Below are 21,350 nucleotides of genomic sequence, written 5' to 3' on the forward strand. Positions count from 1 at the left end.
CAGTCATCCTCTCATATTCTCTTTTATAGCTTAGAAATGATACTTCAGTTCACCTCCTCTTTGCTGGTTTGTTATAATGAACCTGGAGATGCCATTGCTGGTGCTTCTCTGCCATGATTTATTCTCAGATTCTTTTTTTATGCGTTTTTTTTGACCAAGTTCACTTTTGTTCTACCTTATTATGGTGTTGAACACTGAAATGTTAGTGAGCAGGGGAAAGTACACGTACAGCTACTGTGTGGAAAAGCTTTTTAGGAATTAAATAGTGTCAGAATGTAAACTGTTTGAAAGTACGGAATCATTGGAATTGTTATTCATGTTCCAATAGAAGACCTGATTTTTGAATGTCTTGTTTTTTTACATGTAAATTGTCAGTTTAAGGCTAAAATGTCTTCCAGATATTTTGTATAACCCTTTTTTACTTAACCCTTTCATTAAGAAATACAATAATGCTAATTAACTTCAGAAGGGGCATTTCAGTGTCTTGGTTAGCATGAACTGGAGCAAACTCTGGAAAGTGCCTTTTGTGCATTTCACTTCTATAAGCAAAATTTTTTTAGCCATATGTATCATCTCAATATATGTGGGCACAACAAAGGTGTCAAGATTTACTGTAACACCTCCCAAGAAAAATACTGGGGTACTATGTTAAAGTTTTCTGTGTTGACATCATGGCAGTGTGTTCCAGAGTGTGCAGCTGCAGGAACAGTCACAATATATTTGCCCAACTCTGTTTAGTAACTGGTGCTGTGTAAATGTGTCTGTAATGTCATTGGCCAAAGCACATAGAGACAGCAGTAAAAAGGAGCAAAATGTAAGAATTCCTGCATGCTTCTCAACAGGTGTGGAGCAGCATGTCACAGTATTTATGTCAAAATACTGTTCATGAATTTTGAGGCAGGGAGAACTGAAATAAATTTGAACTTCAGAAAATTCTGCCAGATTGCAAATGGTTAGATGTAACAGAGATAGATTTGCTTTTCGTACTATCTACATATTTTGCTGATCGACTCTAGGCTGCTACTATAGTTCTCTGATTTCCTCTAGATGGCAGGAACATCAGATTTACACTGGAGAACTGCTTAATACCTCATTCTCCAATTTTTTTTAGTATTGTCTCTTTGTTTTTCACTTATATTTCAAAGATATCTGTGCAGTCTTTATATACAAAGGTCTTGTCTTATTCCTTCTCTGCTGGGGTTCACAGAATGAAAAAAAGTCATCTCTAGTTAGAGCAGCTACACTGGCACTTTGAATTACACAACTGCACCTTCCTTTGGAGAACATGTATGTATCTGTTTTAAATAACAAGGGAGCATAATTTTTCCAGTTAAGAACTGGAAGATACATTTTTAAAGATAAAGGTAGAATAAAAGTTACAAAAACCTTCATTGCCAACGGCAGGCAGAATCATTTTTTACTCTGTTATTCAATCTTAGTAAAGCTGATCAACTCTACACTACAGCTTCTCCTTTCTCATTTTCAGCTGCGGTGAAGTTCTGACCTTCATACATACACTGTCCAACACCATAGGAAAGCATGGAGAAGGCCTTGACATTTGAACTTTTTGCTTCAGTATGTAAAAAACACTATGTACATTTTTGAAGCCTTGTTTCTTAAATTAGGATGGTTGTGTTTAAAAACATTCCATTTGCTACTATGTAAATTGCAGATCTAAAGTTCCCTTTTCATGTTGCTTCCTTGGCAAAAAGGTGGTAGCAGTTTTTGTTCTATCCTGCATGTTCTTCTGGAATCCAAATAATTTTTGTCTATGTCACGAAAAAGAAAAACCTGCTGCAGTCTGCTTTGGTTTTAATAAAGTGTACACAGTAGCAAAGTGCATTTTTGTTTGGCTTTGTTTGTTTTAATGCTCCCTTTGATGTTGGCATATGTATATATTTAGATATACTGCACTGTTGTACAAGAATTGTTTTAGTAAATAACACTATTTGTAAAAACTGTTAATTGTTTTTGGTATGAATGCAAAATATTAAAGTTGGAGTATTTAGTTCATTATGTTGCAAAGTCAATTTATAAATTTTATAGAATAATAATCTGAAAAGGGCTTCTTTTGCTGGAAGGACTTAAAGATACAATAAGCAAGGTCTATTAGAAGTACTTAAGTTTTCTGGTTTCAGATGAGGTGGAGGTGGGGTTTTTGTTTGTTCTGGTTGGGGAGGATTTGTAGGTTTTTTGCTCTTGTTTGATGCTTACACATAAATTACATTATCTTTTTTAAAACAATCTGTCATTGATTTCCTTTAGCTAACTCAGATAATCCATTGTAGATCTTATTTCAAGTATGCTGCATGTCCTCTATCTTTTGGTAAATACAGCATCGGTATTTTAAAGGGATTTTAAAGAACAAATGGAACCAACTGTGTCTGTACTGTCTGATGTTGGTTACAGATGAATAAGCTGATTTTATGGTAGCTTGACAGTTCATTTCTGATGACAGCAACACAAAATAATATAGAACATGCTGTTTTGATTGATGTGAAATGTCTTGAAGATCAGGCTAAAACCTAGTTTATGAATCTTAAAGTGCTGTCAGAACTGAAGCTTAATAGACTTGACAGCTGTATGCTGTGCTCTTAAAACAATGTTAAGCGTAATTTTCTTGCTTAAATTGCTATGGACACCATGCATGGGACTTTGGGAGCAGTGGGCAGCAGTATCAGTGGCCTGTTCTTAGGGTCGCTTCTTAAAATGTTCTTAGGGTCGCTTCCTAAAAATATGAGCCAAACCCCTTAGAACAAGAGGTTATGTGGATTGTGGGTTAGTCAGTAGGAAAATTTTTGTCTTTCAAGAGAATATCTATTTAGTTGACAGAATTAAAAGTTCTGCAGATTGTGTAGAAATGAAACTTGTGTTTTGGAACAGGGAGGGGCAATTAATGTCGAGTTTACTTTATTGCCTATCTCTTAGATAGAAAGCATTTCTGTTGGGATGCCTATAATAAAAATAGATTTTGAGAGTTTGTTTCATAGTACTTAAAGCTTATTGTAAAATCTGTTGCCATGAACCTGGGCAAGAGGTAATATAAGCACGAGTCTGTATTTAAGGAGCTGGAGCCAACTCAAACTTTTGAAGAACTGGTTCAAGTCTCTCTTCATAGCACTCACTTCATAACACATTTGTGAAGCTGGAGACCTTTATGAATTGTCATGTTACTCTAACTGGTTTTTGAAGTCTTATTCTACTCTGTTGCAGGATAAAGATTTTTCTCTCTCACAATATTTTTGAATTTAAATTTCTAGATTATTTTAAGTCAAGTCTGTTATTGTTGATACTGATTGTGATCTAAGTTTTAAGTGAGAAATGAGAATTAAGCCATTATGAGACAACCTGTGGGAGAACTTCCACTGATTAAGGCTGATTTGTACTCTTTAAAATTCACATCAACCCTGGGCGTGTACATGGGGAGAACACACTAATGCAGATAATCATGTAGGGCTAAAAAAGACAAATGTGTTTTGAGTAAAAGGTTTAGAGCATTTTTAGCATACAATCTTCTGATATAATATGTGGAATGTGGTGATTGTGTCACCTAATATTTTGCTTTGACTTTGCTTAACCCTGTTCAGCATGAGTTTGAGTCCTGCTGCATGCACCTTTGATTGCTAACAAACAATGCAGCTTGCTGCCTACGCCCCATGTTCCCATCTTGGTGACGTGCACTGCCTTAGCAGCTGTGCTTTGGGCCCTTGGAGAGGAGAAGAACCCAGCAGGAAGGTGGAGGGTGCTTGGCAGAGCCTGTTGGCATTGGGACACTGCTCAGCAGCACAAACTGGCTGGTCAGTGTCTCTGTTTATCGCTTTCTGGCTACAGGAAGCATGCATATCAAGGAGTGGAAGCCTTCAATACATACATACCTGGGCCGCTCACGGTTTTGAAGCTTGATTTACTAATGACACTGACTGCTACTGAAATCACACTGGAATCTGTTTCTGACCCGTTGTGATGGCTCACTCCTGTTGACTCATGCATCCTCAGGTATTTGTGGATTATGCAGATGTGCTTTATTTTGCAGTCTGTGTGTCAGACTGTCCCAAATAACTGTGCTTTTTAAAGGAGTGTGATCATTTAGTTTTACTGTGCTTCTTAAAGGACTGTGAACCTTTAGTTCCCTTGGTTTTAATGGCTTTTAGACTTGTCAAAATTTCCCCAAATTAGTCTTTTTCTTTGCCTTGTGAAATATTGTCATAGCTGATGCTGAAGAATGGTTAGGCAAATCCTTCAGCAAAACTCATATGGCCTGATGATTTATAGGCAATACAATGATTTTCATAAAAATATGTTGGTTTACATAAGAACAAAGGGAAGTCTCCAGAGAATGGCAGAGAAGCCATGGTTCTCTGAACTGGAGTTTGAGCACAGGGTCAGGAGCAAGCATCTCACTGAAATGTGCTGTTGAAACTTTCAAATAAGTTGGTTGGGTTTTTTTTTTCAGAGAAATCATGGGTGGTGTCTAAAAAACTCTTGTTAGGGGTGTGTTTGTTCAGAGAACTCCCTTTCCTCCTGGTGGGGTGAGACAAAACAATAGTGAAGAATTTTTTGCTTTATTCAAGTCTACAATCTCACTTTTTAGCCAGTTTCTTGAAGCTTCTCTGTAGTACTGATTTATATTATCTGATTGTGTGGCTAATGACACCCTGCTATATCCACTGGGATATAGCGTTAGGAATTTTTAAAGCTCTTCCTGCTCACTTAAGTATAAAGTAGGGGATTTTAATTTAGTTGTTTATTTTAGTAAGCTTGTTCTCTCAAAACAGACATGCTTTCTACTCGAGCACTTCTTATCTTTTGGATAATCAAGGCTTTCTGTAAACGTTAGCTGTTCCTTCCAAGGTTTCAGAATCCCATTGATCACTTCAGAGGGCAGCTATGTGTTCTAGTTGCTCAGACCAGTTCCTAATTGCCTCATCCAAGTACTAGACTCCTTGAATTTGTCCATTCAGGAGGCTCAATTTGACACCAGATTTGTTCCAAAGCTTTCTTTATTCAAGACAGACAGCAGGCAGCATGAAACAATTTTGTGTATCTGTGAACAACACTGAGTTGAGCAGCATTCAGTGTGATCCTGTCCTGCAGCAATGCAAAAAGTCAAATCCATGCTCTCCTCTATACATATTCAATCATTCATGTAGCACGTGTATTTCTTAATGATTATCTCCTTTCATATGCTTTCTCTTACTTGATCCTTACAGCAAGCATGCCCAGAAATATTAATGGTTAATAATAAATTAATTAATTTCATATATACACATACATACAACCTCTCTCTCTCTCTCTGGATATTTCCAGTCTGTAGATTGTCCTTCCACATAATGCAGGTGTCTTATGGAGTTTTTACCTTGTTTTCTGAAATGCAGGCAGTCCTGATCTTTAACCTCTGAAGTACTGTGTCCCTCATCACTGGTCATACAATTGCTGTGACTGGGCTTTGTATTTTTCATGTTTCTGCCATATTCCTTTGGCCTATTGGGTATCATTTACACAGCACCTTGCCAATTAACTTGGGATCATTGCTTTCTTACTCACTTTATTTTCTCTTCATCACTGCTGCAGTTTCACCAAGGGAATTGGCCAGATTTCAACCCAGGAAAGAAGCACCTCTGTGCTTAGGGATCGAAGTTTGGTTCCAAGTTGTTTAATGATACATGCTGATAGTTCCATCCTACTTGCTAGTTTTATTTGTTGCAGGATTGAGAAACGCAAATACTGTAGTATGTGTGGCAAGTCCATCATAAAATTTCATGAGTAGTTTGCAATACGCTGTGTGTTCCTTTCAAGATTCACAAAATCATGGAATGGTTTGTGTGGGAGGGGACCTTAAAGATTATCTAGTTCCAAACCTCCTATCATGGACAGAGACACCTTACGCTTTCTCAGAACCACATTCAACCTGGCCTTGAGCACTTTCAGGGATGGGGCATCCACAACTTCCCTGGACAACCTGCTCTTAACTGTTGTTAAGAATTGTTGTTATTACACTGCAATACAGTTTCACATGTGGGCAGCAGTCAGGTAAAAAACAATGTTGACCTCCTACATGTTCAATTTAATACTGTTTATTAAGGAATATGATCTCCTGGCTCATCACTGGTGGTTTTTATCAGCAACTCTACTTCATGTTCCACAACAGTAAATCCTGTAGGCTTAAAAATCTTTCCTATCAACAAAGTCAGAAAAAAGTCTCCCTTTCATGATTCCCTCTTAAACTCTGGGATCCTTCAGGTCAGCTGTAGCATTGTCTACATATTCACAGAATATCTAAGCCTGCCTTGTACACAAAGTTTACTAGAATATCAAAAATTGTCTCTATTTTTTTTCCCACCGGTGTTACAAAGTCCTTTGGAAAATAAAGGACTCAGTCCCTGAGGTCCAATAGTTGGGTTAATTTCTATTAAGAATGATAATCAGTTTTGCATAAGATCAGTATCTGCAGCACAAGACTAAAGAGATTGTATTTCATTTGAGAAAGCTGGTAAGAAAGGATCTTTGTCTTCTTTGTTAGGAGAATGCTGTATTCAGGTATTGATACAGATATCACCTTTTGGTATATGCTTTGCATGGATAGTAATCTTTCCCTCACTGATTTTTCAATCTTTCAGTGATTGTGACTCCCAATGCAAAACTGTAAGGGATGTTGTTCTGTTAAGTGGATTTGACTCCAGATTGAGCCTGTCATAATCACTCAGAAATACTTTGTCTGAATTTTCAGCTAAGCTCGACTTGACAGGCTATCCATAGCTTGGTACAGGGATTCAGTCTTTTTTTTTTTTTTTTTTTTTTTTTTTTTTTTTTTTGTGGTAATATTTTTTGTCTTGCAGAAAAGAACAGAAGAGGCAGCTGTTGAAGGTATATCTGACAAAACATGAAATGTAGTAGTCAATATTTTTGGGTAATATTCTACTTTGGAATAATGATAAGCAAGAGACCATAATGAAATGTTTTTAGTCCCTATTCTTAGTGCTTTACTGCCAATGTGGCTTCACTGTGATTGAGCATGACATGTGGGGCAGGGTATCTAGGAACCAAGAAAGGTGGAGAGGTTGAAAGAAAAAAAGCAAGAGAGAACTTGAGGTGAATGATGCAATTAGGAGAGACAAAGAAGGAATAAGACTTTGTGCAAATAAATGAGTCTTTAGTAATAAAGCTTGGTTTCTGGAGGACACACATTCTTTGTCTAGAGAGGATTAATCCATAGAAACCCTTTAATTTTTGTAAGCTAAGCAGTATTTTAAGTCTGTGTCAAAAGTAAATCAGGCCTCTGAGTGAAATCGGAGTTCTCATTGGCATATTCTGTAATTTCAAGAGATTTACAGAAGTTTTCTGCTTTGGGTGCATTAGTCAAACATCTCACCCAGAAGAATTATTAAAACAAACAAAATTTAAGGATGTTTAGGGCAAAATTTTTTGGACCATGTTTTGACTCCAGTGGCATGTGATATCTTGAGCACTTAATGTTCACATTCAGTTGTTTATGTTCGCACTGAGTGGTTTGTAGGGAGAATCAGATTTTAAGATTTATGAAGCTCTTCAACTTCTTCCCCCCTTATACCTATGTTTTCTGTTTGCTATTTGGGTCTCAGCTTTAAACGTGTAAAGGAAGCTCAGGATGTATATGTGGAGCATGGTTTACTATATCCTGCTTTGCTGCCTGTGTGACATTTGCTGATTTGGTTTCCTGTGAAAACTGATGGATCAGCTCACTTCTGGTCATAGATAACAGGCAGGAAGAGCTGCCAGGACTCCTAAGAAGAATAGTCCATTAAAATCCTGCATGCAGAACAGAGCTGAAGTGAGTATTTTTATTTTAGGAAGAAAAAGCAAATGTCATGTTTTGATACTGCAGAAGGAAGCTGTTCTCAGAAAATACAGATATTTTGAGTTGTTCGTGATTTCAACCCCATTACTCTACAGAAAGCTTAGATAAGGTGACAGTGTCAGAATGAAACACAGAGAGGATGAAGCTGTTGTCTCGTTGCTGTCTGGGTTGCTTGGCAGGCTGCCACAGTGAGCTGCCTGAGCTCACACTATTGGGGGACACAGCAAATGGCACAGTTGCTGCTGTACCTTCAGAAACAGACTCTGAGATCCTCTGGTACTGGACTGACTGCTGCAGATATCTAATTTCTGGTGGAGGTAACCTAGCCTGGGTTTAAATGCAGGTAGCATGGCTGGCTACTAGTCAGTGAAAAATTGGTTTGTTTTATTTAGGAGCTATCACGGTGTTTGAAATAGCAGAAGTAATTTGAAATATTTAAAAGTTTCTTATATGAAATAGTGGAGATGGAAAATTGCAGAAAAGATATTGGCAAAATAAGTCTCAGAAAAGCAAATAGCTACCCTATCAGGAAACTATTCTTAACCTACCAGAGTAATTATTTTAATTTGATTTTTTTCTTTTTTAACTGCCATTTAATCAGTCTTGCAACTTCACATTCAGAATTAAACTAACATCTAGGTTTCAAAGTTATTATACCTAACTCCCACTGAAATGAAGCATCAAAATAAATTTGCCACAACTTTGTCTGATCTCTTGCTATTAGCCAAGGCACAAGGAAAGGCAGATACCAAATCCAAACTCTATTTGGTTTGGGATTCTTTCTGTGGAAATACCAACAGAAATTGGAGTCTAGCCCACCCATAGACAACCTGTATCTGTATGGAAACAGGAGATGAAGCTCTCCTGGTAACAGAACTGCTGCTGTTTGGTCAAGGAGGAGGAACAGGACTATTTTGTAGGAGAGATGGGGAGATGGTATGAGGATCCTTAGCCCTGTAGTGCTGTCAATATCCCCATGTGTGAGGGCTGGTCTCCACTGCTGGTGCAAAAAAGGCTACAATAATCACAGAAAATACTGTGGGAGTATTGTATCCTGAATAATTTTATTGGACAGGACATTTTTCAAGTAGGACCCAGGTGCTGCTGCCTTGTGTTTTGGTCTTTGATGTGGTTTTCAGACCCACCTGGCTCTCTGCTCTTCCAAGGGAAGCTTTCGTGATTGTACTTAATTGCTCCATCTACAAACAAGTTTTTTCATGATGGAGCCATCGTACCCAGGAGTTGCCATCGTCCTGCGAGTATTGACAGATTTCACAGGACACTACATCAGCATGTCTTAAACCGGAGAAACGAGGCACATGGTGACTGCCACATACCATGAACATGCAGAAAAATGGAATCTGAGTCCCTTATTCAGGTCCTTCTGGCCTGAGTCATTTCAGTACTGGCTCACCCAGCACTTTGCCGGTGGCAGGTGTTTCAGGGTGGTGCAATGCTTACATGTATTTAACATATTTTATTAACTTTAACATTTTTATTAACTTTGGAGCTAAAAAAAAAATTCAAGACAAGACCGCTGAATTTCACAGAAATTATTATCTACAGACTTAGACTCACCCCTTCTATGTTACCAAAACTTCATAAGAGGAAGAGAGCAACTTAAACTTCTGTTTTCTCTTTATCTTGTCCAACTAAGCCTTGTGCAGGAGACACTACATCAAGAAGAAGTGCTAAACTCTCTATCGCTTGGAGCCACACTGCCCTGAAGTTCAGTTACAGAGGAGTAGATGGAGGAAAAAGTGAAAAGGCTCATTATTAGGTTATGGCATTATTTTAATTTCAAGTGTGTTCTGCTCTACTCCCACTGAGTTCCAAATTTTAGATATTAGATTTTTTTTCCCACTGAAAGAGTGGTTAGGCATTGGTATAATTGGCCACGGATGTGACGGGCTCTTCCACTGTCTCTGGAAGAATTCAAGAGATGTCTGGATTTGGAGATTTGGTTTAGGGGAGATTGTAGTGGTGTTACTTTGATAGTTGGACTTGATAATCTCTAGGGTCTCTTCCAAACTTGATGGTTCTCTGCGATTATTATGCTTGGAGAAACCTTATAGACCACTGGTGCACTCACAAAGTTAGGACCAGGATTAAAGATACGTTTTTATTTTGTTTAGAGAAGTAGTCTTATCAGGAGGCTTATTGTACCTAGACAAAAAAGACAGTGCAGTCCAGAATTTGTCTCTTGTGTAGATAACAGCCATGGGTCCCACTGCTCTGGGTGTGTACAGTTCTTTAACATGTGGAACACTGTAATTAAAGAAAAAAATCTGACAGTGATAGTTAGGAGTGACTTATTACTACAGAATGAGAAAGAAAGTGGAATAGGCTATGAAGATCAACAAATGCTTCTAGAATTCCCTTTCTGCCTTCTGGCTGCAGGGGATTTGTAGTATGGATTTCATGTAATTTTAAAAAGGAAGACGTGTAGGGTTTCACAATAAAAGCCTGGGGTGTTGTCTCAAGGAAAAAAAAAAAAGTCATTCTAATTTAATATTTATTCTTTTGTACTGGTTAGTACAATGATGTATCTATCCTGTTCAGGAAGGCAGGCTCAGGCTCAAGTTAGGTAAGAGCAAGCATAAGAGTATGACATCTACATTGGTCCTCTGTTTGTTGCTCCTCCTTTGCCTCATCCACTGACAACAAAGGGAGGTGAGGATGACTCTACTGCAGTTTTAGGACATGCAGGAGTTGAATATATTTGTGTATTTTCTTTTGGTTTTTCTTTTGGCTTTTCTTTTGGTGAAATTTGAAGTGATTACAGAGCAATGCATTTAATTTCTTAGTGTATTACTGCATTATTTTTCTTTTTTTTCCTTTTCTCACCAGTGGTCACAATTTATTAAGATAATGGTATTGTAAAACCAGTGCTGGACTGGATCCTACTGATATGTTGTTTTGTGCATTGCTCCTATTAGCTGTGTTGTGTGCTTGCAGAAGTTAACAAGATGAGCTTAAGCCTTGCAAAGCAAAAAATTAGATGGAAAAGTTCTCAAAGTATTCATAACTCTTCTTTCTACTAGCTCCTGTATAGAGGAAATGTGTCTGATTCAGCTTTAGCTACACTTGGAATCAACTGTGGTGGCTGTTGATCCACACCCAGCATTCACAGGTTTGTATCCTGGCTCTGTTAGTTTATACACAACACTGTATGAGCTAAAAAAATTTACCTCAGCTTGATAGATGCATTTGGTTTGACTGTCATTGAAAATTCAAGATTTCTGTCCGTTTTCTGTGATTTTCCTCTTAGCTTTTGATCCTGAAGTATTCTGGTTTAAATGAAAACAAATCTATCACTCCTAAATACTAATTGGAATGTGTAGAACAGTAAAGTTATTGAAACCATCTTAATAACTACTGTTTCAATCTATGTCTGTTGTAGTTTTACCCCAGCTGGCAGCTCAACTCCACACAGCTGCCTGCTCACTCTCCAGCAGCAGGGTGGGGGAGAGAACAGAAGGGTGAAAGTGAGAAAACTCATGGGTTGAGATAAAGATATTTTAATAGGGAAAGCAAAAGGCTACATGAACAAAACCAAAAAAGAAAAAAAATAGATTTTTTCCACTATACTCCAGTGGCAGACAGGTGTCCAGCTACTTCCCAAGGAAATCAGGGCCTTGGGAAGACAGACACCATAACTCTGAACGTCCCCGCTCCTTTCTCATTCCTCCAGCCTTTATGGCTGAGCATGACATCATAGAGTGTGGAATATCTCTTTGTCCATTGGGATCAACTGTCCTGGCTGTGTCCTCTCCCAGCGTCTCCCCACCCTAGCCTACTCACAAATGGGGTAGCATGAGAAGCAGAAAATGCCTTCAGGCTGTGCATAACTGTTCATTAATAACTAAAACATCCCTGTGTTATCAGCACTGTTTTGGTCATAAACCCAAAACATAACACTATCTGAGCTGCTACAAAGAAAATTAAGTCCATCCCAGTCAAAACTAGTATAGTGTCTAATTTTAATTATCTTCTTACAGCAGTAAAATCTTCTAGAAAGCTCTCTCTCCCAAATCAGTCAGTAGTGTGAGAATGTTGTTTAAATACTCTAAGATGACTAATGAAATACAAAAATGGTTTTAGGCTTCCATTGCAGGTAACCCACTGCAGCACCCATGTGAATATTAGTAACGTGTAGATAACTATTGAATACTATCTGAGAGATACAGGTTCCCAGAGGAAACATCAAAAAACATCTTGGATGCAAATGTAAAAACATGGACAGTAATCCATGATTGGATTTCTATCCATGTTTTCCTTCCACACATACAATTATTCCACACATATTATGTTTTAAGTCTGGATATGATTTCATTTAGGACTGAACTTTCCATTTTCCAGTCTGTTATAAAAATCAAGGGGCTTCAGGATTTCAACATATTTTGCCAGGAAGAATGACCAGTTGCAAGAATTGGATGTGCCACAAGAAGAGAGGGTCTGACCTGTCTCAGAGGAATTCAAGCTTTTCTGTTCTGTGTAAATGTCAGCTGGCTTCCTACCCACGGGAAAGATGAAAACATATGTCTATCTAGGACATGTACCCTCTCATTAGTTATTTAGCAGATTGAGCTTTTGGTAGCTTTTTGCCTTCAAATTACTACAGCCTGAGACTTTGCTGAATACTTTTGTCTCAGAAGAGAGAAAATCTTTCCCTTTGACTATATTAGATCAGAATACATGATTCACGATGAAAGAGGGAGCCAGATCCAGATATAATTACTGATGAGTGTGCTGCAGATGAGACACAGAGAATATGTGAATAAGTTCATCAAGACCTGTGTTGCTCTAGACAGGGGCTGTGTGTACACACATAGACATGTAAGTGTGTATCACACATGTCTGTGTCAAAATGGCTGGTAATATCTCCAGTATATACATCCAGTGAGAGTAAGGGACAATGAGAAAAAGGCAGTTTTCAGATCAGGAGGGGAGGCTGCAATACTTCACTGGGAGGTAGCTCTTCTGAAGTCTCATTTTGGTTGGAAGAGACCTTGGGAGGTCATCTAGCATGACTTTCTCTCTAAAAAGAAGGGGCTGACTTGGATCAGGTTACTCGGTATCTTGTCCAGTTCAGTTTTGAGAAACTCCAAGAACAGCCTAAAACAGTTTCTTCTGTCACTTCGAGAAATAGCTCATTCCTCATACGGCCACTGACAGCCAAAAAGGTATCACTACTCATCTACTTAATTCCCTTTTTCTGCCTATTTGTGCAACACATATATTAATTTAAGTTACATGCAGCCTTTGTTGCACATAATCATCATATAATCAGTCTTACACAACCCTGTAAAGACTTTGGTGGCAGTTTTATTTTTTTTATATTGGGACTGAACTTCACACAACATCTTCCTTCTCTGTTTATCTTGAGTCAAAAGAATACCACAAATACCCAAACTTTCAATGATTGTCTTAGAAATAGCAGTGTTCTATTAGGGCAGCAGCACTTTCTGAGTGTTCTGACTTGTTCCTTTTAACACTAGATGTTTTCCTGGGCTTTCAGGTTTTGCAGATAATTAGGGAAAAATAAATATCTCCTATACACTACAGCAAGAGATTAAGTTTCCCACAAGACAATTCATCAACACAACAATACAGAACATTGCTGATTATGGCTGAAACACTTCCCACCTTCTGTCCCTGGGCCAGGCTGTTCCTGACCTTTTTGTGGTTCTACAGATGTTGAGAGAAATTATGAAGCACTTCCTCTTTACTCCCCTCATGTAGCCCCCAAGAGGACCCAGCACAGCTGAAGTGCCCGGCTGGAATCCTTTCCAATGCTAACAGGAGTTTCATTGACTTCAAATGAGCTTGTTTTTCATCTCCATTTTTTCTTCTTCTCTTATAATAATGTCAGAGTACCTTCTAACTCTGCTCTGCCTATTTCCATACTAATCTCATATTGGTGTTTCCCTGGATGTGCTGTATTTTCCCACCCAGAACTTCCACCAAGGAGGATTTTGATGATTTTTTTTAATACTTACCAGAGATTTCCAAGTGCATGACAACACAGGGGTGGAGCCTGCTGCACAACAGGCTTTATACACATGGTAGGTTTGATGCCTTACAGGTTCACAGAATCATAGACTTTTTAAGGTTGGAAAAGACCTCTAAGATCATTGAGTCTAATAATTAATCCAGCTCTTCCAAGCTAATCCATAAATCATGCCTATAAGCACCACATCTCCACACTTTTAAACACTTCCAGGGATGGTTATTCCACCATTTCCCTGGGCAGCCTTGATGCTTGACCACTCTTTTAGCAAAGAATTTTTCCTCATATGCTGTCTAAACCTCCCCTGGTGCAACTTCAGGCCATTTCCTCTTGTCCTGTCACTTGTCACCTGGGAGAAGAGACCATCCCCCACCTCACTAAGCCCTTCTTTCAGGGAGCTGTAAAGGACAGTAAAGTGCTCCCTGAGACTCATGTATGCCCCGTCAAAATACCCAGTAAGTCCCACATGTTATAAAAACCTTTCTATGTAAAGCAAGACTAATGTTTTCAATCCATTTGGGACTCTTCAGACTGTATATTGATAGTGATCTCAAAGAAGTAGCGTGCTCCTCTGTATCCAGCACAGCAAGAAGCTGTAAAATCACCAAAGCTGACTGTGCTCTAAAGGCACACTTTCAGAAAGATCATTTAATTCCAGGCAGGTGCTTAGCTTGTGAAACCCAGGAAACCAGCAGGCAAGGCTTTTCCCTTTCCTGCACTGATTCACGAGCAAGATTTGAGTCCTGTTAACAGCAGATAGTGCCATCACTGTCGGTAGGATAAACAAACAAACAAAAAAATCGGCTGAAGTTAATTTATTGGACTGCAGATAATGCCTCGTAGTGTCCTTACACCCCTCGTCGCCTGGTCGGCAGCCCCGAGCCCCGGCCGCTCCCCGCTCCCGGCGGAGCGACCAGCCGGCGCCCGGCGGAGGAGTGATGGGGACGGGGCGCAGCCAGAGCCCGGGCTCCCAAAAGTAGGTCTCTGCTCCCGCTGCAGTCCTCGCTCTGAGGAGCAACCCGGGTGTTTGAGTAGGGGTTTTCTTTGAGACTTGAGTTTCTTACCCATTATCCTTCTCCTTTCCTTACCCCAGAAGAAAAGGAGAGGGATATCCTCCTCCCTCCGAGCGGGGTTGGCTCATTTTCTTGGAAGACAAACCACTGACCCAGATGCAGCGCTGTCAGAGTCGCAAAGGGGATAAAAGAAAAAAAAAAAAAAAAAACAAACGCCACGCACAACGGCAACAACACAAAAAGCAGCGCTCCTCTCAGCTATCACCGCGTTATCACCTGCACATGCCTGGAAGAACGCTCTTTCCTCCGCTAAGGGAAAAAAATCAGCTTAGGAAAGCAAAGTTTGAACAGCGAATTCCTGTTATTTCAAAACGCCCCATGTGACAGGATATTTCCTTATCATTTGGAGCCCAGAGTTTTCCCCTGATCCAGCAGCCCTTCCCAAGCGCGGCGGACCTGCCCGCGGGACGCCCTCTGCTCAGCCGCGGGGATGGCTCCCGCGCTGCTCCTGCTGCTCCTCGCAACTCTCCCCCGGGCTTTTCCGCTGCTGGGTAAGTGCCCGCAGGGGCTGTGCGGGCCAGGCGAGCCGAACAACGAGGGGTCACGGCGGGCACAGAGCCGAACCTGCTCTGGGGCCCGCGGGGGGCAAGGAGGGAGGTGCAGATGCGGCGCAGGTGAAGCCCACGACCATTTATTCAAGGCCTCTCTGCGGCGGCTGATGGAGGCGGCCTCCCCTCGGGACCCCTTCCTCGCCCGCACCCAGAGGTGCCCGGCGGGCAGAGCTGCCTGGCAGGGCGGCATTTTGGGTGCCCGCGGCGCTGTGGACTCCGAGCAGCGCTGTCACCGGCGCTGCCTCAGTTTCCCCCAGCGCTCCGGTCAGTCCCTGATTGATTTAACACCATCACCCCTCACAGAGCTGCTCACCGCAGAGGTTTGCAGGAGTGCCCTGTACTGGGGCTCTGCCCGTCCTCCAGCCCTTCTGGATGGGCCCTGCTTTTGACAGATTGCTTTCATGGGGAATATTAGGGTAGCTGAGGTGCTGGGATGGACAGAGGGGTGAGAACAGGGAGAAGTTGTGTTGCTTGGTGGTACCTGGAGTTTGTACCCACTTACTCTGGGAGTGCCGTGATTTCCGGCTCACAGCTACTTTTCAGTGAAAGTTTTGCACCTGCCCTTCCTGAAAACCTTTCAGCATCTCTGCTCTCTAGATTGAGATCTAGCAATGCAAATCTTTGTAGCACTGCTTTGTAACCTTTCATCCTTTTTGTGTAACTAGCAGCAATCAGTTTAGACCATCTGGTAGGCAAGAGCCTGTGTAGGGAAGACAGTCGTCCTATCTGCATCTCCCTCCTCTTTTGCTTCTGGCTTTGGTTCTGTTTTTCTGGTGCTCTTCATTAGAGTTTAATACTGGTAGCACTTCACTGGCTGCAAAAATTACTTCCTTATTTACGCTCACGTAATCTGTGATGGTTTGGAAAAGCTGCAGAGTGTGAAGTCAGTTTGGCATCCTGGAAATCTCTGCTATGGAGATGATACTGTCCGGTGAGATTCTGCAGTACTTGGCACAATTCTTAAATACAGCTTGGGGCCAGAGATAGATAGGCAAATAGCCACAGTGTGGTGAGTAAAGAAAAATGAAAGCCTGTGAGAAAAATTCTTTTGGGATCTACTGGGGACATTTGAGGGAAAAGATGTTAGATCTCCTTGAATGGCTGCTTGTGCACTGGTAGTGGTGAAGTTGTTTCCCAAGGCTGGCACGTTCTTATGCATTTTAAAGACCTTCCTTCCAGGAGTAAGTTTTAAATTACTGTTAATTATGAATTACTGTTAGAAATAAGTTTAATTCAAAGTACTAACATTGTGGTACTCATAAGCACACTGTGGTGGACATGAAAGTGTTCCACCCACGGTTCATCTGTAGTGAAGAACAGCACCTGTTACAGAGTTCTATAGCAAGTGTTGCTGCAGAACACTGAAACACAGCTAATGGTGCTATGTCTGATTCTGCTCAGCCCATTTTACAGATACAGCTCATCATGTTGGCAAGAGTGGTATCAAGTGTTTACAGAGAGGACTTGGCAGGGCAGAGGAAGTGCTGCACAAATACCTGGCTTGTTTCTTCTAGACTATCTAATTACTCACACAGATACTGCTATGTGGGGATTGCCTTCGGTGAGCAAGATGGCAGAATAAACAGAAATAAATCTGTAAACTTGAGCAATACAGCACTAAGTTACGAGTCTGCTTGATGGCCATGGATTAGAGAGGAGCAGCACTGAGGGAAAGGAAATCCTGCAATTACAGCCTCAGCCACAGTTGTTCCAGCATCCTGCTCCCTCCTGTTCTATTCTCCTGTTTTGGTGTCAGCTTGTTTTCAGTGCCTCCTTGGCTGAGTTGGCCTTTTCGCTGCTTGCATATGTACTATCCCTGCATTGGGAATATGCCCTTGTGTAAGCAGGTGTGTTGGGTTCACACACTTCTAATGCTTTGTAAAGGCACCATCATAATAGTAGAGAGCCTGTTTTGTCCCCTTCTCCATCCCCACTGGCCAGACCGCTTTGTTCAGCTCTTTAACTTCATTTTTGAAGCCAAAACTCTGCACCCTCTCATGCTTGGATGCAGTAATCCAGGCTTTTGACTTAGTGATACTTTTTTTCCTGTGAAATAGCATCTTCTCTTTAACACCACAAGAACCAGAAAATAAGGACTGTTATTTTAGGCCACAGATACAATTTTAGCAGTTTGAAAACTCAGGTAATGTTTTCTACACATGTGAAATTGTTTGACATCTCTTTTATCCAGAAACTTTAAACATTATTTCAGGAAAAGGAGAGTTGCAAGCACTGCATATATCAGTTTACAATAGCATTGTGCTAAATGCTAGTAGAAAAGCAGAATAAAAAGAAGTTGTCACCAGCAGTGATAATTATACATTTCCTTGTATTGTCTGTGAGTAAAACAGATTGGCAAAAGACAACAATTTCTGCCTCCAGTGCTCATCAGTTTTACATTACTTCCTAGTGAGTTGGAAGCCAAAGGACAAGAGAAGGAAGCTGAGCTATAGATGAGATACGTCTAGGTCAGCTCTTTCTCTGAGAGAGAGGTTGTTTGTTCCCAGATTGTTCTTCTGCAGAAAAATATGATCATTTCCACATTAGAGCCACAGTAGAGAAGGGAAGACTTTCTGTGGTTAACCTGCTTTCCCCTTAACTATTTCTCCATTATAGAATTTGTTTAGTTTGGTAATCATGCACTAAAATAAATAGTATTTTAATCAGCTTCCATCCCCAGAGTCACATAAATTAATATTTATCATTCCTATCTCATAGCCCACTTAAAATACAGTTTTAAAATGTTGCGCATCCTGTTATCTTATGTGAAAGAGCATGATAAAGTTACTGTGCCAAAAAGTATCTCAGGTGGATCAGAGAGGAGAAATTTTCAGTTTTTCAGCAAGACTGGCTAAGAAATGTTACACTCATAGCACATCCAAGTGCAAAAGATGTTAAACATTTCAAGTGGCTACAATTTTGAAACCAACCTCTAATATGAAAATGCATGCTGTGAAGCACTGTTTGCTAAGAGGGACAAATAACCTGGGAAGCAATGAAGAGCTTTGTATATTTCCATAAGTCATGAAGAGGCATGACTGGTGATGGCAAATCCCACTGCTGTTGGTATTTCATTCATAATGGAGAGATGGAAGAAAGAAGTCACTGATGACTGAATTGAAAAATAAATATGTTTTTAAGCATATTGAAGAATATGTTTTTAAGCTTTATACTTAAGCTTCTTGTTCTACAAGAAGCTTAAGTATAAAGCTTAAAAACATATTCTTCTCCTCAGTTAATACCTTAAAGATTTTAGCAGAGCTTTGAGAACAGAGCTCCCCACTGTGAGGAAATGGAGCCTGAAGAACCTAGTGGCTGTTGTCATCCCCCTGCCTGGGAGCAGTGCTGCTGGAGAGTTCAGTGTCAGGATCTGCTCTCTACAGTGTCCATGCTCTTTCATTTCAGTAATTCCCATGGGTGCAGCTTGGATTAACACCACGAGTGTGTTTTCTCTTTTCAGTTTACCCATGTTTTAAACCTACAGGAGACACTAGGTCTACACCTCTGCTGCCTTTTACTTTTGTGTGTAGATGCTTTCACTGACACAAAACAGTTGAAATGTCCTCACACCTAAGCTGGTTGCATCATGCAGCCACTTTAACAGATGTAGTCCACACCTTCTTTTGCTGAATGATGAGATGATGAGATTTTCACATCAAGACGAGTGTCCAGATTCATATTTCATTTAGATAGCAGGTAAGGTTACTTCAAACCAAATCATTCCAGAGGTTTTTTTTTTTCTTACAGATACTAGCATCTTCTTAATATATAATGAAGATCACAAGCGCTGTGTACTGGCTCAAAGTTCTAATTCAGTGACCACTGCTCCTTGTGTTCAAGAAAATGAGTCACAAAAATTCAGGTGGGTCTCAGATCACCAGCTTATGAGCATAGCATTCAAATTGTGCTTGGGAGTGCCTTCGAAGAAAGACTGGGTTCCCATCACTCTGTATCCCTGTGACAAGGCTAGTGAACTTCAGCGATGGGAATGCAGAAATGAGACTCTCTTTGCAATCCAAGGGGAAGATTTGTTTTTCAACTATGGAAACAAACAGGAAAGGAATATTATGCTGTACAAGGGATCTGGTTTATGGAGTAGGTGGAAAGTCTACGGAACCACAGACGATCTGTGTTCTCGAGGCTATGAAGGTAAAGTTCTGTAAATTAATTTCTGTATTTCAAACTCGTTTTTATGTGTAGATAATTAAAATATTTTATACGTGTAGAAGAATTTCTTTAATCTTTAATGATTAGTGAGTGTGAATTCAGGTGTATTGCAGAGGTTTTCCTAGGTGTTTGAAGGGAGTCTCAGAATTGGTGCTAAAATGTTAGACAAAGAAATAAGATATTTTAAATAAATTTAAAAAGTTATGTATAATACTTCTCTGTATATATTCATTCATCTCTATGTATATTCCTGATAAGTATCTGGAAATATATTTGACTTCCCATTTAGTATTCCTTGATAAACAAAATGGTCACAGAGGGAGGTATGGGTGCAGTTTCTGTGTTTTACACTATGGCTGATTACAGTATTAGTCCTTGGCCAAAAACCAGACTAGAAGAACCCTAGCAAAGCAAATTATGTGAAAGATGGCAGAGGGGGGAGAGGTAATAATGTCCTGCTATTCCTTCCTCCTCTGTTTTCTAGCAGTTCTGTGAGGCAGTGACCCTGGTATGTCACCTCTCCAAAAATCCTTGTCAAGTCCAGTTCCCCTGTATGTCCTTCCATCAACGAATGTACACAGATATTAAATGTGTGCACACCAGAAAGCTGCTTTAGTTACTTTCATCAGTTCTATTGAGTCAGGTTTCTGATAAAACAAAATGTATCATTACATGTGAATACAAAATTTATTTGGCCTTAATATACTGGAGTCACTCTATGGTATATCTTTCAAGTTTATATGGACAAGCTCTTCCATGTCCCAAATGATCAGCAGTTGACTGGGTTGTTGACAGAACACTCAACAGTCTTTTGTGCTTTAAAAAACTGCATAAGTGTGTGTGTTTTACACTTTTGATTGTTATGCATGGGAAATTTAGCATACTTAGATGGGAGCATACTTGTCTTAGCTCAGTCAGTTGTGGTCTGTTGTCTCCCTTAGCAACAAAAATTTGTCTCACTGTGAATGTGGGTATCAGCTTAGACCTAGAGAAAAATTATTGAAGTTCCAATTCTAGTACAGTTGTATAGTATACTAAGCTAGCAAGCTTTCCTTGCTATAATATTTTGTAACAGGATCATATAGACGAACTCCTATATATCTCATGCTTATTAATTTTTATGCGTTTTTGAATTGTTTTGTCTCCTTAGATACCTACACAGTGAAAGGAAATGACAATGGAGCCCCTTGTGTATTTCCTTTTAAGTTTGGTGGTAAATGGTATGCTGACTGCACAAATGCTGGCAGATCAGATGGCTGGTTCTGGTGTGGAACCACTTCGAACTATGATGTTGACAGGAAGTATGGATTTTGCCCAATGAAATGTAAGATTTTTACATTCACAGTTCCACTGTTCTGTTACTCAGCTGCCTGGGAATATGTCCATAACCTGTGCTTTATAGTTTGAAATGTCTCTGTTTAGCCTGTTTTCCTTTTAAGAGAAACATAAATATCCAATTATAGGACCCAGCATAAAAAACATTGCCCAATTATTTTTGGGTGAAAGTATTTTAATTGTTTTCTGGAATCCCTATATGCACCATTTACTTAAATAGAAATTAAATTAGATGCTTACATTAGCATAAGTATATATAAAAGGTCAAAAAGTAGAAGTCGATGAAGTGGAAATGAAAGCTAGAATACAGTTTAATTGAAAATTAAGATTACTTTGGAGAATGAGTTGCCTTTTAGACATGAAAGAACTTTCATGAA

General features: G+C 39.9%; 1 protein-coding gene across 2 annotated transcripts in view; it reads left to right on the plus strand.

Annotated features, from left to right (window-relative positions):
- Nucleotides 1-15,310: 15,310 nt before the first annotated feature.
- The window catches only part of LOC121338197 (macrophage mannose receptor 1-like), a 51,636-nt gene continuing 45,596 nt past the window's right edge, over nt 15,311-21,350 (plus strand). For both annotated transcript variants that reach the window (XM_041408915.1, XM_041408917.1), the window contains exons 1-3: nt 15,311-15,411; nt 19,219-19,620; nt 20,789-20,962. In XM_041408915.1, coding sequence (XP_041264849.1) covers nt 15,351-15,411; nt 19,219-19,620; nt 20,789-20,962 — 637 coding nt within the window. In that variant the 5' untranslated portion in view covers nt 15,311-15,350. The remainder of the gene's footprint in view (nt 15,412-19,218; nt 19,621-20,788; nt 20,963-21,350) is intronic.

The sequence above is a fragment of the Onychostruthus taczanowskii genome, unplaced genomic scaffold, assembly GCF_017590055.1.
Source record: "Onychostruthus taczanowskii isolate IOZ18803 unplaced genomic scaffold, ASM1759005v1 scaffold3, whole genome shotgun sequence".
In the NCBI taxonomy this organism is placed as follows: Eukaryota; Metazoa; Chordata; class Aves; order Passeriformes; family Passeridae; genus Onychostruthus; species Onychostruthus taczanowskii.